Consider the following 18,819-nt stretch of genomic DNA (forward strand, 5'->3'; position numbering starts at 1 on the left):
TACGGGGTTGCCATAAGTCATAATGCTTCGTGGACAGCTAGAGTTGCTACCAGATTTAATCTAAAGTGAAATTTCAAGGCAAGGGTAGAGACTCCTGCCTTGAGCACATTGTCTGAAGAATTCTAAAAGAAGTAAAAGTTGTTCTGATTAGACTAACATAATGCCTTCTGGGGTTCAGGCAGGGTGGGAAGAGGCTCCTAAATTGGCACTTGGTTTGCCTAAAGGAAAACATCAAGTGAATTTGTGGGTTCCTGTTCAAAGGGAACATTGGGGAATTTTGATGTAAGCCAAAAGAGTTTTGAAAAATCTAGCAATAGGCAGGGTGGAATTCTGCACACCCCTCTCTGCTGGCTAATATGTTGTTCCCTCTCTCGTGGTCAGAATCTGATCTGTAATTCTTCTTGCCTGCCATGTCTCTCAGATATAATTATTTTAGAGTTCACACCATGGAGCACAGTGTTTTACTTGCCCACAAGGGTTTTCCTGCTACCACTTTAAATGAAAACCTTACATTATACTGAGTCAGACCATCAGTCTTTCAGTAGTCTGCTCTGACTGGCAGCAGTTCTCCAGAAATCAGGTTGAGGTCTCCACCCATTGCCTGATCCTTTTTAAACTGGAGATGCCGGGGATTGAACCTAGAATCTTCTGTATGCAAAGCAGATGTTCTCCTACTGAACCCTAAACTGCTTCCCCCAAAGGGCCCAGAAGGCCAGAGGTCTTCTAGAGAAGCATCCCGTGGTATGCAAGCAGTCACTGCCAATGCACCCCGTGCATATGTATAAGCACTTTGCGCTAGTGCGCAGGGGTGGGAATGATTCAGTTTAATTCCAGTGTAGCTGTCATGGCTTTTCCCTGTTACAGTACAACCCTGTTGATTATAATTTGGTAAATGTAGTGATGAACAATTTCATGTTGGGAAATTCTTATGCAGAACAATAGTTCCGAGAGTCTTTGGGGGAGAACATGTGACTGTTAAACCAGTTTAAGATTGTAATTTTGGACATGCCTTCTATGACTTATGATTTGTTTTAAATAAACATAGAATGTGTCTTTTTATCACCTGGCAGGTATGAAACTCCGGGATTTTCTGATTGCCAACGAGACATTCTCAGACTTCCTTCATCGTAATGCTTCCGTACCAAGATTTGCGGTGGACGAAATACTGAATTCTAAGGTCAATCTCCAACGGGTGAGTTCTCACATGTCATGTAAGATGTATATAGTCAAGCGTAGAAAGCAATTAAAGCAAAATACTGTAGTTCTTTACATGTTTACCTGAATAGTACATACAGAAAAACTAGTTAATCTTTAGAATCAGGAGTTATACAGAGAGGGAGTTTTGTAACCTCTGGTCAATTTTTTTCTAGATCGTTACATCTGGGTACCAGATGAGAGTGAAAGACCTTTGCAATTCAACCAAGCTGTCAGAGTTTCTCATCATCCCAAATCCAGCAATAGCCATGGCTAGTGATGCCTTCATTTGCTTCATGCCTAAGGATAAACTTGCTTCTGCAGAGAAGGTGTTGCAGGATAATCTAGATATCATGAAGCCATTTATGGTAAGTATGATCATGAACTTTGAGTTAATGAAGATAGATCAGGGGCCCCCAGCCTATTTGAGCCTGTGGGCACATTTGGAATTCTGACACAGCAACCAAATGGCTGCCACAGAATGGCTGCCGGAGGAGGCAGAGCCAGCCCCAAAATGCCTGCTTAGGCTTAACTTCAGTAACACAGTGCAGATCCTTGTGCTGTGGTGGCAGCTGCTACCAAAACAACATTAAAAAAAAATCTGCACAGCCAATCAAATCTCCAGTAGTCAATGAGAAGCCTTGCTGGGCACAAGCCCTACCTGGCCCCACCTGCTTCCTAAAAACACTTGTCGGGCATCAGAAAAAGTGTCAGCAGGTCCCATGGCAACCATTGGCACCACATTGGGGACCCGAGTATAGGATATAATTTTTTTAAGTAAACCAACACATGCTGGCTTTCTCCTCTTCCCTGACTTCCTCTGGACCACTCCATTTCTCCTATTTCCAAAGCCTCCTTTGTTTTCATTGGTGTTCTGCCTTCTCAGTCCCTGTTCCTCATTTAATAGGCAAAAGTGTTCTCTAGCCTTCCTTCCCTAAGCCCATCTACCTTCCCTTTCTCTCTCAAGAATCTGAGACTCTTTTACATGCGTTAGTTCTCCAGCTCATTCAGTCGTGGCCAGAGGTTTCACAGTCCGTACCATCATCTCCTCCACCAGTAAAACGTTTGCTTGCATTTACAGTATAGGTCGTATAAGACATATATCAGACACATTTACAATGACAATCAGGTCAAGGCTGTCAGCTGCAGCTGCCAAGTTTTATGTTAGTATTTGATCCATCTCAGGTCCATATTGCTGTTCAGTGGTTATCTGGTCCAATAGGTGGAGAAATCAGAGAATCTGGCACAATCCCAAATTGTGTCCAATAGAGAAAGTTAGGACATTATCTGATTAGCAGATCTGTTGCCCGCTTTTGCAGTGGTGCATCAGGTGGGATGTTTCCTGTCTATCTAGCCTGATACTCACTGATTTGAGAGGACAGCATTCATTTTACATGCAACACATAGCTTTGTAATCTCGGCCAGAAATGGGTTTCCAAAGTATCTGTCAAGCATTTGTAATGATTTATTTTGCAGTTTCATCATTTACACTGCTTTGAGGCTCCTTGAGGGCTGATGCTTGAAATAAGTGGCGGCCTATTTTGACATGAATAGGTTGGTGGAGGAGTAACATAGTTAGCCTTGGGGATGCACCTATGCCCCTTTCCTTGCATTCCCTCCTCTGCATTTGCCATCTTAGCCAACATTTGAAACATGGCTTGTAGTCAGTTTCACAATATGGTTATGATGGAACTTGGTTGGCATTGGTTAGCATTTAACCCTTCAACCTCCACTTGGAACCAGACACCCTTGATTAATTATTAATATTTTAACAGAGAAAAGTTATGCCCTTTGAAGACATATTTTTTCCCTTTAAAATGCTCGTAACAAAGTGAGGACCCCAGCTTCAAGTAGTGAAACTGAGTGGAATCTGAAATATTAAATCTCCCCTTCTTTTGCTGCACAGCCCCGAGGCAAATTGAGGTTGCACAAGCCTGTAAATATGCATTTTATGGATGGAACAAGACATGTTTGCTTGAGCCTTCAGTTTAGCACCTGCAAGAATGTTAGTATTTATTAGGGTGAGCCACTGTTATGTAGTGATTTAGAGTGTCTGGTTAAGATCTGGGACACTCAGGTTCAAAACCCTACTTTGCCATGGAAGCTGGTTGGGTGGCCTTGGCCCAATCAGAAGAAGAAGAAGAGTTGGTTTTTATATGCTGACCTTCTCTACCACTTAAGGGAGACTCAAACTGGCTTACAATCACCTTCCCCTCCCCTCCCCACAACACACCCTGTGAGGTAGGACAGGCTGAGAGAATGTGAGTTGCCCAAGGTCACCCAGCTGGCTTCATGTGTAGGAACGGGGAAACAAATCCAGTTCACCAGATCAGACTCAACTGCTCTAGTGACTCACACATTCTCAACCTAACCTATCTCTCACAGGGTTGTTGTGAGGATAAAAAGGAGGGGCAGAGAAAGTTGTAAGCCACTTTGGGGAGAAAAGTGGGATATAAATGAAGTAAATAACTAAATTTGTATATAAAAGCCAAACAGGCAAGTCCTTGCCACAGGCAGTTTACAATCCAAGTTTTTCTGTAACAGGCTTGCAGGTGAACACACAAAATGATCAGTCCTCCTACCCGCTTCCACCTCACAACACATTTGGGTTTAAGAAAGTTATCTGCCTTGAAGGTATTGTTATTCATCTTGGCCAAGTGGCTAATAGCTATATAGTTGTTTTTAAAAAAAAAAACTAGTGTGGAAGAGAGCCTTTATTTCGGAAATGAAGGCATCAACAGAAATCTCTTTGGTGGTCCAGAACCAAAATACTTGGCTAACTGCATACCTGTATTTTCTAATGCATATCCCCGTGTATGTTTGAAAGAAACCTCAACCTGCATTTTCATAATCTTAGGCAATTAGGGGTTGGTTTTTGTGTGTGTGTTTTGATGGTTATTAAGGGACACAGAATTGAACCTTAGTTGCTTGGCTCCTCTTCTGGTTAAAGGACAGGATATCTGATGCGGGAATCATATGGCTGTTCTCCCTGGCGTAGAAAGGTCATCTGTTTCTTAATTGCAACTGTTTTTCTGCCTGTCTGCACATGTTACCCTTTGTCATAGATTCTAATTGCATTCACTGCACTAAAAGAACAGAGAATGTTCTTGGGCTTATCCCCATGAACATTCTGCAAGATCTCCATTTTGAGAACCATTTGCAATTTAGCAATGTTTTGATGTTCTGAGAAACAGTGGATGGGAATGCTTGAAACTGTTCCTGTCCATTGGATCTGCTGCCTTTTCCCGTTGTCTCCACTCAAGAACAGGCACAAGCAACTGAAGTACAGAATTAAAAAAAGATCTGTAGCCACTGAAAAATTGAAATATGTGGTACAAAAATGGGCTGCTTTAATACAGTTATTTAAAAAGAATGGTGGTGAGTTAATTTGCAGCCCAGAGTGGTTTTAGGACATTGCTACACGTTTTCCTTGAAAGGGTTTTAATGTGATCCTTGCAACTTGTTTTACTTTCTGAACCATTATGGTGTAACCCATTAAATTTAAACCCTATTCCCTAAGCCTGAGTACAGATGAGGTCCCAGAGATAAGAGAGCTCAGCTTTAGTTTTTGGCTAGAGCTAAGCTTCTTTAACCATCAAGAGACACTTAGGGAAATCTCCTGAAGGTGTTACAAATGAACATTGCATTTTTGGGGGGAACAAACTTTGACTTGTTCAATCTGAGGACAATCCTAGTCTACAGAGCAGAGATTTAAGGTTTATTTTAGGGTGTGCCAAAAAGAAATTTGGTAAAATTCGGGTTCAGGTTTATTGGGCTCGTTTTTTTTTCTGGGAAACCTGAAATAAGCCGAATTCCCATACCGGTAAATATGGGAATTTGGTTTATTTTCAGGTTTCCTGAAAAAATCCAGCCCTGGGGGGCACTTTTTGAGGTAGAGCCCCCAAACTTACAGGGTAGCTTTCAGGAACTCAACTTGCAAGAACTCCCAAGTTTGGTGAAGATTGGGTCGGGGGGGGTCCAAAGTTATGGGGTCTGGAAGAGGTCGCCCCCTCCCGCCTCAATACACAAGCATTGGAAGGCAAGAGATTCTCTGTTCGTTTGCTAATCGGCTAATGCTTGTCTATGGAGGAGGGAGGAGGCGACATCTCCAGACCCCATAACAGTGGACCCCCTTACCCAATCTTCACTAAACTTTGGGGTTCGTGCAAGGAGAGTCCCTGAAAGCTAGCCTGAAAATTTGGGACCTCTACCACCAAAAATGCCCTCACAGGAGCTTTGCAAAAAATCCCCATGGTTTTATATTATGGGAATTTTCAATCAGCCGACTTCCGCAGGCTTGCAAAGATTGGGTCAGGGGGTCCGATGTTATTGGCTCTGGAGAGGTCGCCCCCTCCCTCCATAGACAAGCATTAGCCGATTAGCGAACAAACAGAATCTCTTACCTTCCAATGCTTGTGTATAGACACAGGAGGGGGCGACCTCTTCCAGACCCCATAACTTCGGACCCCCCAACCCAATCTTCACCAAACTTGGGCGTTCTTGCAAGGAGAGTCCCTGCAAGCTACCCTGCACGTTTGGGGGCTCTACCTCAAAAATGCCCCCCAGGAGCTTTGCAAAGCCTGGGGAGAACCTGAAAAAGCTGGATAATTATCTGGGTTTTTTTGGGGTGTGTGTGTGAAAGGCCAATTTGACTGTGGCTTTCCCCCCAGGTTTTGGAACTTGGTAAACCCGAACCTGAAATTTACTGAAATGGTTTTTTTCAGTCTTATTTTCAGTTTGGGTTTATCGATATACACAGCCCTAATTTCTTTGTTTAGGAGGAAGCTTTCAGTCTAACCATAATTTGCTGTAACATCGCATCTGTCATGCTTTAGCAAGGTGCCAGTAGTTTCTTGAATACAAACTGGGGGTCGCAAGTAAGAAACAAGGTGTTGTTTGTTAAAGGGCCTCCATTCAGAGGTTATAGTAAATTCTGGATAGACTGAAGACTTCCTAACTCAGGACATCTTCAGTTTGTGCTTTGCATACAGAGGTAGGAGGGAGGGAGCCCAAAAGCCTGAGGATAAGCCAGGTTCATTATTGTCCCAAACAAACATGAGTTTGTTCATGACATCTGAACATAGCCTGTATGTCTGGGTGTCTAGCTGGTAAGAGGTCTAATAGGGCCTGGTTTTATTGAAGCCAAGCAGGTACAAGCCTGATTAGTGCCTGGAAGGAAAATTACAGGGAGCCATTAGAAGGACACATAGGATAAAAGCATTGTAAGAAAGTTTGGGCCAATTCACATATTATAGTCTACAAAAATTGTGGATAGATTCCCCACTCTGCCTTTCGGTCAGATGTAATTGGAGAGCTCCATCTGATTTGCACACACCTGGTGCTTTGTTTCTGATTGAGATGGCTGTGTACAGGGGAAGGGACTTCAGCTTTCTCCTTGTTGCATTTCCCCCAAATTGAAATGGCTGTTTGCCCCACCAGGTAAACGTTGGTTTCTCCAACAAGGCAAAATTGGGAAAATGGTGTGAGGGGAAGCAAAAGTGAAGCCGCTTCTCACCACACTCTTGATTCAAATCAGGCACTGTACATGTGGGAATTGAGGAGAACCCACAACTCAGGGACTGAAAGACAGTGGGGAATGCAGGAACAGGCAGTATAGACCATAACGTGAGTGGGTCTTAGGGTTGCCAACCTCCAGGTGGTGGCTGGCGATCTCCTGCTATTACAACTGATGTCCAGCCGATAGAGATCAGTTCACCTGGAGAAAATGGCCTCTTAGGCAATTGGACTCTATGGCACTGAAGTCCTTCCCCTCCCCAATCCTCGCCCTCCTCAGGCTCCTCCCCTAAAGCCTCCCCCTGGTGGTGGAGGGACCTGGCAACTCTAATGGGTCTACATATTATGGATCCAATATCCCACTAAGGCTCCTTATACCGAGGCGGAGATGAAGGAAGGAAGGCTTTAACACAGAAAAGATGGCCTTGGTGAATTACTCAATGTCCTGCGTCTGTGGTTGCACATGGTGTATTCCAGTCTTTATGACTAGTGCATTTTTCAAAATATAATGCTGGTAAATGAGGAGTGGAAACTTACCGTGAGTCATTGAGAGGTTTGAAGTCACTTTGTGCTCTTTCAGTGCCAGTGTTATTGCAAATGGTGACTGCATAGATTATTGAAAACTGGATTTTGGTAGTAACTAAATACCCACTCTTGAATATGTATATACCTGGCCAGCAAGGAGGTTTGCTGGAAGGACCCTTGATAGAGAAATGTGGGTTGGGAGAGACACAGACCCATGCCCCCAACTATCAGTTGCCCAAAGGCCTTCTGGCAAATATTCATGTATTCATTAAATTTTAATCCTTTTCTTCCTTGATGGAGCTCTGGGAAGCGTATGCTATAATTTCTTGCCCATTTAACAACCCTGCGAGGTAAGTTAATATGAGAGACAGTGACTGGACTAAGTTGTTTAGTAAACTTTGTGTTCAAGCAGAGATTCGCCTCCCTGGTTTCACTCTCAATGATTTCTCCACTCCCTTCTGCTGGCACTTGAGGGCTTTGGTTAAGAAAGGTCCATGCTGTGTGAGTGTGATGCATATAATTCTGAAATCTCAGTTTTTATTAAGAAGGAAGGAATTTGTAATGTCCATGGTTCTAGGAACAAAAATCTTGAACCCGGGTCCACTAAAGTCTTAGAAATTGGTTGAGGCTTCTCTTGGGCTGGAACTTGGAAACTTTTACTTGGCATAGCCTCAGATCCTTCATCTCTCCCTTTGATCCTTTTTTAGAAAAAATCTTAACTTCTTTTCTCAGTACTTGCCATAAAAAGGAGAAAAAGTGCAACCCTACATTGCACAACTTGAATAAAACACACAGCACAGAGTTACACTAGTGGTTAGTGGTTTGTTGTGTTTTTCATATACTGTAAGGCTAAGTGGTAAAGATATTAAATAGTTCTGCTTTTTCAAATGGATAATTAATATGCGTGTGTGTATATGTGAGTGAGCTACTGTTTGTGGAAGGTGTATTTCTAATAATCCTTTGTCTTTGCAAGTTATTAAACATTACAGTTATATCTAAATGGAGTTTTGTTTCATTTTTAAAAGTGAGAAGGTGAGGCACATAGTACAGTGATGTCCTTAAGGTAAATAACTAGCTGAATTCCAGGTGCAAAAGGCACCATTTCAGATTTCATTGAAGGGCAAAATCCAGCAAGGTGCAAAGCGCTTCACTTAGGTATGCTACAAAAGAGAGTGCATTTTAAGAACATGTGATTATTTTCTTTTTTTAAAAAAACCCAACACACAATAATTGTAGCAAAGCTATCAGCACATAAGAAACAGGCACCCTTTCTGGGAGGGTGCACTTTTGGCATACATAGTACTTTTTTGTTAAGTCACAGCTGACTTAACAGCTGGCAACCTGCTATTGCCTCCACGTCGATGCTGGTATTCTTTGGAGATTGCCCATCCAAATACTAGCCAGGGCCGGCCCTGCTTAGCTTCAGAGAACAGACAAGATCAGGCTAGTCTGGGGCTGTCCAGGTCATACACCCATTTAATTGCTTATAGCAATAGTCATTTGTTAGTGTCTAGTGAGGTGGCCAGAGGTATAAGTGTCCCTGAGGAATAAAACATGATCTGTAACATATGTGGGGGAAGAGGGACGGACATACTCCCCTTCCTGGATGACATCCCTGTTGAATGGGTAGCAGTAGCTTCAGTTTTTTGACATGTGATTCTCTAAGTTTCTTTCCCTGCTCCTGACAGACACCCCTTCCTGAAGGCACCCGTCTTTTCCTGATAACTTGAATTATTCCTGTTGGTTCCTATTCCTTTCATGTAGAAATACAGTGATTTAATTCTAAATCCCTTTGTCTATTCCAGAAAGGGATCACCTCCAACTCCACTTTACAGGGTCTGAAAGAAGCTGCAGAGACTTTGTTGGAGAGCTTCGGAAAGCTCCTGAAAGAGGTAGGCTGCACCCTTTTTATGCCTGTTCCTGAGGTCACACATTTAATCACATTTAACAGTTACAGTGATACTTTGAGCAGATCTGTAACCTGAATTGGTGCACTTCTGCTGTGTATTCACAGTGGGATTGCCAGGCCAAACCTGGCAACTGGCAGGAGAGGATGGGGTCGGGACATGGTGGGAAGGCGCTCCTGCAAGTTCGATGATGTGACTTCAGGGGGAAACCCAGAAGCAACAGCATTAGCTTGAGGAATTGGTGGAAACTCTGTGGTTTTACCATAGTGGTAAAACTACATCGAGTTTTTGGCAATTCCTAGACTTCTACCGCCATTGTTTTCAGGTTTTCCCTGGAAGTGACATCACTGTGCTCACAAAACTGGTGTGTTGTGTCCCCCACCGCCTGCTGCCACTTGGATTGGTGGCAGACAACAGGAGCTTGGGGTGGGGATCCCCTGCACCAACTGGGGGATTGGCAGCCCTGATTCACAGAGACCTCTGCCAGACATGCACAGATGGGACAGGCTAAGGCCATTCCAATCTGAACTCCTCTTCTACTCCTGTTGGGGCATGCAGTGCCCTGATTATACCTACTCACATGTCAAGAGCAGGTTTCTGGAGAGGTGGCAAATAAATTTTCTAAATAAATAAGTCCATGGGCTCAGCAGGGTTGTAACTCTGCTTAGGATGGCACTGTAAATTAGCCTGACTTACCATCTTGTAGAAAATGGCTCCACTTGTAGAAAATGGCTCCTGGGAGGTGACATTTCCCTGCAGGAAGAGTCCATGCTGGGAAGTTATTAAAAGATGTAGTTCAGCCACCCTCCCATCTCGGCCATGTAGAAAATTCTGATGTACCCCGTACCAGGATACACACTAGAAGTACCCTGTGAGCGAGAGAATGAAGTACCATTTGATATGCGCAATTCCACAACTCATGTTCCAGGTATTAGAAACAGGTTCTAGGAAGAAGCCTGAGGTTGGATGTGAGGTGTGGAGAGCTGATTTTCAGCAGATTGTTGGGATGCAAAATCCCAAAATTATGAGTGGACGTGGATGGAACTTGGTTGAGCTCGAGAACCCAGCAGAGGGGTTGCTGTGAAAATGGCATGGGTGACTGGAGACAGTCTTGTTTTTCAAGCCCTTTCAGTAAACGAAGTTACACTGTCAATTGTTTCCGCGCCAGCCTTATGTGGAGTGCTTTCAGTTAAAAAAAAAAAAATGTTTTCTTCTCTTTCTGAAAGCCGCCATTTGAATCAAACGAAGAGAAATAACTCCAAGTGCTCCGATTACTTGTGTTTTATTGCCCGTCAGCGTTGGGAGCTTTTAGGCCCTGAACTATAGTAACCTCTCAGCGAGCTGTCTAAGGTCACTCGAGATCGTTGAGGATTTCGCTTCTACAGAAATGGCAGAGTGAGACATACCCCACCCTCATTCTGCGTTCACTGGGAAAGCTCTATTTCCTGAGGGGGGAGAGGTTGCACCCAGTTGAATTCGAGACCCTGCGACGGTTTCCTTGACTGAAAAATGGAAATGGGATAAGCAAAACTTGTGGGAATGAAAATAAAACTGCGGCCAGTTAACAGAGAAGATTGACTGTCCTGCGAGTTCAAATTGTACTTTTTATTTTTTTTTGCCTTGAGCTTTCTGGTTACAGCTGTTTCCTGTTACATCACATGGAAACTTTATGGCGGTTCAATCTCTCTTTTTCTTGTCTGAGGTTAAAAAAAAATGAAACCATGTGACATTCTCTTTGCTGATGTGGCTGCCTTGCTGAGGAACATTGCTTTTTTATTTCTGGTAGTTTTCCCAAGCAACAGTCACTACCTTTCCTGCAGCCCTATTCCAGTTAAAAGCAAAAGCAGCCCCCTAACGTTTGCATGAAAACTACCATTTGACCTAAAGTTGCTTCTCATGGTGTGGCTTGCTCAATTTTATGTGTCAAATGCTTTGAAGGAATGGAGGCTTATTCCCATCACTTGATTGCCCTAGAAGTGAGATGAGAGTTGAGCTAGTGGGATTGCCATCCATCTGGGGTCTGTGTCCGTGTTTGAAAACAATAAATCCTCCAGGCAGACAGTGCTGATATGCATAATCTATTCCAGTGTGTGTAGTTTTTAAATTGTCTGCTTCTAGATGTTGAAGGCTTAGCGTGGGGCCTTTAAAATGGTCAAAAGCAAGGCCAGGTGGTCTCTTTAACCAGCAAGTCTACAGAAAATCAACTAAGCTGGGCAGCTGGGAGCCGAAGGCATGCATTAGGATGATATCTTGTGAGGCATTAATTGAAGTCAAAGTTAGCTCTGAAATTCATTCTGTTCATAACCCTGATGGGTTTTGAATAGGTCAGGATTTTATGCCATTGGTGTGTCTGTCGGATCTCGTTTACTTAGGGTTGCTAGTTCCAGGTTGGGAAATACCTGGAGATTTTGGGGGCGGAGGGTGGGGTTTGGGGAAGGGGGAACTTCAATGCCATAGAGTCCAATTGCCAAAGCAGCCATTTTCTCCAGGTGAACTGATCTCTATCAGCAGGAGATCTCCAGCTAGTACCTGGAGGTTGGCAACCCTATGTTTACCTAGTAAACTTTGAATTAGTTTTCCTGTGTTTGGAAGCTTGAAAATGACTGTAGCAGCAGAACTGATAGTTGCAAGCATCTGTGAGTGTGGCCCCTTCTCAACTACAGCATCCTGCTGTTTATTTGTTCAGTTCCTCATTCCCAACAATACCTGGCTTCTCACGAAAAGTCATAGCAAAGGGGAGTTGTAGTGCTTTCTTTATGTGGTGTGAAGTGCTGTCAAATCGCTTCCAACTTATGGTAACTCTATGAATTAATGACCTCTAAAACGTCCTATCACTTGCTCAGGGCATGCAGACTGAGGGAAAGACAAAGGAGAGCAAGTTGCAAGTTAGAGTGTTTGTTTAGCTCTTCTAGATCCCTACGTGTTTCACAGTTTGCTTCATCATATTGTATTTTGTATTAGATCCCCCGACGAATAAGATTGTGAAACACGTAGGGAACTAGAAGAGCTAAAAAATCTCTCTACCTTGCACCTTGCTCTCCTGTGTCTTTTCCTGCCCACTAGTGTGGCCTCATTTTCTCCTGCTTGCAAACGGAGAGCCTCGGCTTTCTTTACAGAGTCCATCCATCTCATGCTGGGTCTTCCTCTTTTCCTGCTGCCTTCAACTTTTCCTAGTGTTTTTAGCAAATGGCCACCAGCCATTTCACTGCTGGCCCTTGTAGCTGGTTCTGACAGCTGCTGGTACAGTAACTCACGAGGCTTCTGAATGCTTGGAGGCTGGTTTACAGACTTGTTTATTATATTACGTTTTAAATATATACTATAACACCTGTTAAGTCACTGCTGGGTCAGAAAAGATGTGCTAATATCCTGTTCCAGCTGGTAAAGCGTGCTCACAGAATAATGAACTGCTCCTAGATTCACACCACTATCTCTTGGTGCGAACAGTGTGAATTACCCTTTTGACAAGTTGTTCTCGCAACTAGTGAGAGTCATCCAGTACTTTAAATAGTAATTTGAGTAGCCAACTGTTTGTGGACAGTGTTACTTCAGACTACAGGTGGAAATAAATGTGATCAAGTGTTACTTTAAAAACAAAACAAACCCCCACTCCCCATAGAACACTAGATGTCAGAAGAATTCTAGCCTTACATTGTGACTTATTTATTTTTTCAGGGGGGGGGGGGATAGTTATCAAATATGAAAATGACTATTTGCAACCCAAAGTGGTACTGTCTAGGAGCAGTACTCTGAAGTGAGCTATTCTTTGTTTATCCTGATTCTGACTAGTCTTCATGGTAGTCCATATCCATTCTTAGCCTCCAGACTTAAGCATTCTTACTTGGAATTTATGTACTTCATTATTACCAGACCACATGGATCAAATCCATCTTTAAAAATTAAGATGTGCTCAAGGCACACTCAAAGGTAGAGAAGTGACATGGGAAAGTAGAAAAGGATGATCAGTTTGACAATGCCAGGTGTGAGGTTTTTGGGGGGTTTCGGACAGATATTTGAGTCAAGTTACAGCGAGGACAGTCTCTTAGGGAGCCTTAAAATGTCTGATACTAGGATAGAGAAAGGGTAGTCTCTTCCCATTTGCACCTATCCCCTTAGGTCGTCATTTGAAGCCCTGTCTTATTCCCCCCCACACCTGCATTAAGAATGGCCTTTTTGATAGTGTCCCCTAGACTTGGGAATGTCATTTGTTCCCCCACCAGAGGCCTGATTGGCTCCATCACTGCTTGGTTTCAGATGCTTACTGAAAACATTGTTTTTACAGAGTAGCTTGTTGTTGTTGTTTTTGTTATTGCTTCTTCCCCTTTGCTGCTTCTTTATTGTTGATTGGTTCTAGCATTTTATTGATTTGTTAAATGTTACTTTAGCCTCATTCGAACGGTCCTTGGTGTACAGAAAGACAGAATATAAATGTTTTAAGTAAGTATATAAACCTTTTCTGGCTGGCATTTAGCACTGTGCTGTAAATCTTTTTGTGGTGATCAGCAACGCTGAGTTGTCTCCGACACTCCTTGGAAAATACACGGATCCCAAACCTTGACATTCATCTCATATGAACCCTTACCACAGGATTAGGTTCTAGACTCCACTAACCTTACCACAGGAGTAGGTTCTAGAATCCAATGCTAATTGGATCACCCTATCATTTTGAAAACATTTCTTTAAAAATTGATTGGTAATGTTGATCCCTTCCTTTCCGCAGCCACTCAAGGTGCTGAATAACATTAGCCAATTTAATTTGCCTTACCGTGATTTATTTTGAATTATTCTGTTGCTTTTATCTGTGTGTGCCTTTTCACCTGTTATTAACATTTTTTTATGGTAATTCTTGGCTGCATCGTGAACTTAGATAAGACAAATATTGGGATGTGTATATATATATATTAAAACCAAGCTAAATGCCAAAGCAGCAGCAAACCTTTTTTTAAAAAGGACAGTATGTTCCTCCCTCTGGCTAGCCAAAGATCTTGCAGGACAAATCTAAAAGCCAGGAGAAAGGAACACTGATGAACCTCAAAGTCTTCTGAGTGAGGGCATTCTGCAAACTGGGGTAACAACTGAGAAAACTTGCACCAACTTTCACCTCTTTTAGATAGGATTACTTTGGAGTTTTTTTAATCACGTGAAGCTGCCTTTTACTGATTCATACTATTGGACCATGAAGCTCCAGAGTCTCAAGGACTGTGGTCTCTCACAACACTTATTGCTTGATTCTTTTATCTGGAGATGCTGGGGATTGAACATGGGACCTTCTCCATGCAAAGCAGATTCTCTACCACTGAGCCACAGGCCCCTCCCCAAATGTAGCACAAACACATTTAAATAAATAGATAAATAAATATATTAAAAGGGGCACACAAAATAAAATGAAGTTAATGCATCAGTTCTTTATAAGCTTTACCTTTATTGATTTTTAAAGTACACTTAAAAAAAAATTAAACAGAAAATAAAGAAATCTGATGAAGACTGCAATCCTATGCATGTTCATTTAGAAGTAAATCCCGTCTCAGTGGGTCTCATTCCCAGGAAAATACGCACAGGAGTGCAACCTTCAACAGTGATTTTTGAAATTTATTTTGCATCAACCTGTCGCCTCACTGCTGCCACAGGGGCTTGGTATACTCATTTCTTGGGCTGTTGTCAGCTCTTGTACAATCACACTGATGGTGTCAGTTCTCTCCAAAGACCTTCATTATTTCCCTTCTTTTAAATTAAAGTGGCCGATTCAGGCAGTCTCAAGGGCAGGACTAACCGAATGCCTCAAACCTAGTTAAGCCTCAGTGCCACCCAACTTCATGGTTGGGTGCCACCCAATTTTAATCCCTCTGGAAGGAGGAATGAACTTACATTTAGGGAACTGAAAGCCCGTGAGGTTTCATGGCTAGTGATGGATCAGGAAGGGCTGGGTTCAGGTTTCCACTCAGTTATGAAAACCAGGAACAGACTGGGAAGTACAAAAAGGCCCTGAAGCAAACCCAGCTGGGCAGCTCCTGTGGTGCTACTGACATTGGCTCATCCCACAAAATGGCAGCAGTGCAGGAGGACACAATTGGTGAGCTGATACTGATTACCAATGAAGGGTCTGTACCAAGTGGCCCCAGAGGTGCTGGCATAGTTGCTGGGGTTTGGCCACCACCAGCAACCCTCTAGGGCAGTGGCCCACTTTGAGGGACTGTGCTTCGGTGGTAGAGCATCAGCTTGGCATGCAGAAGGTCCCGGGTTCAATCCCCAGCATCTCCAGTTAAAGGGACTAGGCAAGTAAGTGATGTCAAAGACCTCTGCCTGAGACCCTGGAGAGCCGCTGCTGGTCTGAGTAGTCCATACTGACTTTGATGGACCAAGGGTCGAATTCAGTATATGGCAGCTTCATGTGTTCATGTTCACTGTAAGTTAAATGGCCAATCTGCCCCTGCACTAAACTTAACATAAGAAGAGCCATTCTGGATCAGACCAAGGCCAATCAAGTCTAGCAGTCTGTTCACACAGTGGCCAACCAGGGGCCTCTAGGAAGCCCACAAACAAGACGACTACAGCAGCATCCTGCCTGTGTTTCATAGCACCTAATATAATAGCCATGCTCCTCTGATACTGGAGATAATAGGTATGCATCATGACTAGTATTCATTTTGACTAGTAGCCATGACTACTAGTATCCTCCAAGAACATGTCCACCCCCCTCTTAAAGACTTCCAAGTTGGCAGCCATCACCACATCCTGGGGCAGGGAGCTCAGTAGTCTTGGGCCAAAGTCACTACTTCTCATTCTAACCCACCTAAAAGGGCTGTGGTGCTAACTAAATTTGATAAATGAGACTCTTGGAGAAAGATTAAGATACGGATGTGACAAAGCTGAAGTTGTGACTTGCGTATGTGTGCTGCTGTCTTTCAGGATCTAATTTCACACATTTCAATTTCCTATCAGTCCTGGATATTTATGTGGCTTCATCATGCTTGTGGATTGCTTCTCTTTCATCATGTGTGTTGCAGGAATCTTCAGGTTCAGGGGGTGGGTCTTCTTCAGATGTTTTTGGAGGGGGAGGATGTATATCACACAGCAAAAAAAGCACTTTTCTTTTGGGTATAGTAGATGTATGCTCGCTAATGCACTTACTGGGCTTCTAAAAATGTCACTGCTTGCACAAATCAAGCTAATCTAAGTTTACAGGCTTTGGCTGAATCCAAACGGGGTTATCTCCAGTGGCTTTTGCGGAGTTGTTTACATGGCAGCCCACAGTGCTAATAATCGCGCCCCAAGAAAATTGAAGAGTAGAAACAAGGGCACCTTCATTCATTGTGTTCGTTGATTTCCTGCCTTGGCTACTCCACCCCAATCTTTCTAATGGAGGGAAGGGAATTCTCTTGGGGTGGGATAATTGCATAATCCCACTAATGGATGGATTCTGTTCCTTCAGAACAGCGTATTCCATTCCTTCAGTGGCTGGGAATGCTGTGGAATGTAAGCAGCTTACTCAAACAAAAGCGGGTGGGCAGGCGGGTTGTGCTGTCTTCTTAGGACAGGAAAAGTCCGGGGCGGCTTGGTATTCTTCTGAGAAGAATTTGCTTCCTGGACTGGGAACACCTCCCAGATGCCTTAATGACTTTCTGCACAGAGAAGAATAGTTCCCAACAGCATGTCAATTTCTCATGTGACAAGAAACAAGACAGGGCTGTGATCAGAAGAACAGGCTTTATTTTCCAAAGCTGGCATAGGAGTCAATTTTATCTCCTCCTATGCCATAGAGTCAAATTGCCAAAGCAGCCCTTTTTTCCAGGTGAACTTATTTCTATCGGCTGGAGATCAGTTGTAATAGCAGGAGATCTCCAGCTAGTATCTGGAGGTTGGCAACCCTAATTTCATCTCTGGTTTTTAAAAATCGTTTTAATGTTATGTGCTTAGGAGAAGGGTTGATTTTAAAATGTAATGTTATCATGTATGTTTCAAATTGTTAGCTGCTTTGGCAGCCCTTGCAAGGTTGGAAAGTGGGATACACATTTTTTAATAAGTAAATAAAATAAATATTTGTGGGGAGATTCAGCGAGTATAGGTCCATCAATGGTTACTAGCCACAGGGACTGGAAGGAGCCTTCATATACAGAGCTAGTATACCTCCGAAGACCAGAACTGGGAGGCAACATCAGGGAAAGGCCTTGCTCTCTGTGGCTTGTGTGTTGGCCTTCCAGGATAACTGGTTGGCCATTGTGTGAAACAAGATGTTGGACTATATGGACCAATGCTGTGATCCAGCAGGGGTCTCTTCTTATGTTCTTAATCTGTATTTGGGTCTTCATTAAGTTTTCCTCTCTCCTTTTTTCTTCTGAACTACAGCTCGTGAGCATAAAAAGCTGGAGTGACATGAGGCAGGAAGTATTGTTCTTGACCAATGTGAACCACACTAGTTCTTCTACCGAAATTTACCAAGCAGTGTCCCGTATTGTTTGCGGCCATCCAGAAGGAGGGGGGTTGCAAATTAAGTCTCTCAATTGGTTGGAAGACAGCAATTACAAAGCCATCTTTAGTGTCAATAACACAGATGAAGAGGTAGCTGATTTCTATGATAACTCCACAAGTAAGTTGCGTTCATTGACAAAACGGTATGTGTTTTGTGTTGATTTGTGAGAGCATGGTCCCTTCCATTACAGAAGATGCAGTGGGCTACATAAAATATGGAGCGTGGGTGGGCAGGTGCTTACTGGAAGGAATTTGTGGGGTTGGGTAGACAGATACTGTGTATTGAGCACAGCCCACAGAATTTATTATTATTTTTTACAGCACCCTACTGCAATGACCTCATGAAGACTCTGGAATCCAGTCCACTTTCCCGCATTATATGGAGAGCCTTGAAGCCTTTGCTTGTAGGAAAAGTCTTGTACACACCTGACACACCAGCTACAAGGGCGGTGATGTCTGAGGTAAGTTCCCTGCATCTGGTTTCATTTCTACAACTGTCTTGGGGAAATGCCATCTGTGTACCCGCAAGCATTTTGCTGTCTGTCTCTGGAAGGAGTTAAAGCACTCTTGTTTATATCTTCAGGAGGGAGTCATAGCTCAGTGTTAGAGCACTTGCATGTTTCAGGTTCAATCTTTGGCATCTCCCATTAGTTCTTGGGTAACGGGGCTTAGAAAGACCGTTGCATTAGACCGTTGGAGAACCATTGCCATTTGAAGTAGACATTGCTGAGCTAGATGGAAGAAGAAAAAGAGCTGGTTTTTATATGCCGGCTTTCTCTACCGCTTAAGGAAGACTCACAGCTTACAATCTCCCTTCACCTCCCCACAACAGACACCCTGTGAGGTAGGTGGGGCTGAGAGCGTGTGACTAACCCAAGGTCACCCAGCTGGCTTTATGTGTAGGAGTGGGGAAACCAACCCAGTTCACCAGATTTGAGTCCGCTGCTCATGTGGAGGAGTGGGGAATCAAACCTAGCATGGTGTAGTGGTTAAGAGTGGTGGTTTGGAGCTGTGGACTCTGATCTGGAGTTTGATTCCTCGCTCCACGTGAGCAGCGGAGGCTAATCTAGTGGACTGGATTTGTTTCCCCTCTCCTACGCATGAAGCCAGCTGGGTGACCTTGGGCCAGTCACACTCTCTCAGCCCCACCTACCTCACAGGGTGTCTGATGTAGGGAGGGGAAGGGAAGGTGATGTAAGGTGGTTTGATTCTG

At 43.5% G+C, this 18,819-nt stretch overlaps 1 protein-coding gene across 1 annotated transcript in view; it reads left to right on the plus strand.

The window, feature by feature from the left end:
* The window catches only part of LOC130493177 (phospholipid-transporting ATPase ABCA1-like), a gene marked incomplete at both ends in the record, with an annotated part of 62,272 nt that overhangs the window by 14,206 nt on the left and 29,247 nt on the right, over positions 1-18,819 (plus strand). The window contains 5 exons of the mRNA XM_056866880.1: positions 1,071-1,192; positions 1,371-1,562; positions 9,039-9,125; positions 17,484-17,724; positions 17,928-18,067. Coding sequence (XP_056722858.1) covers positions 1,071-1,192; positions 1,371-1,562; positions 9,039-9,125; positions 17,484-17,724; positions 17,928-18,067 — 782 coding nt within the window. The remainder of the gene's footprint in view (positions 1-1,070; positions 1,193-1,370; positions 1,563-9,038; positions 9,126-17,483; positions 17,725-17,927; positions 18,068-18,819) is intronic.

The sequence above is a fragment of the Euleptes europaea genome, unplaced genomic scaffold, assembly GCF_029931775.1.
Source record: "Euleptes europaea isolate rEulEur1 unplaced genomic scaffold, rEulEur1.hap1 scaffold_99, whole genome shotgun sequence".
Classification (NCBI taxonomy): domain Eukaryota; kingdom Metazoa; phylum Chordata; class Lepidosauria; order Squamata; family Sphaerodactylidae; genus Euleptes; species Euleptes europaea.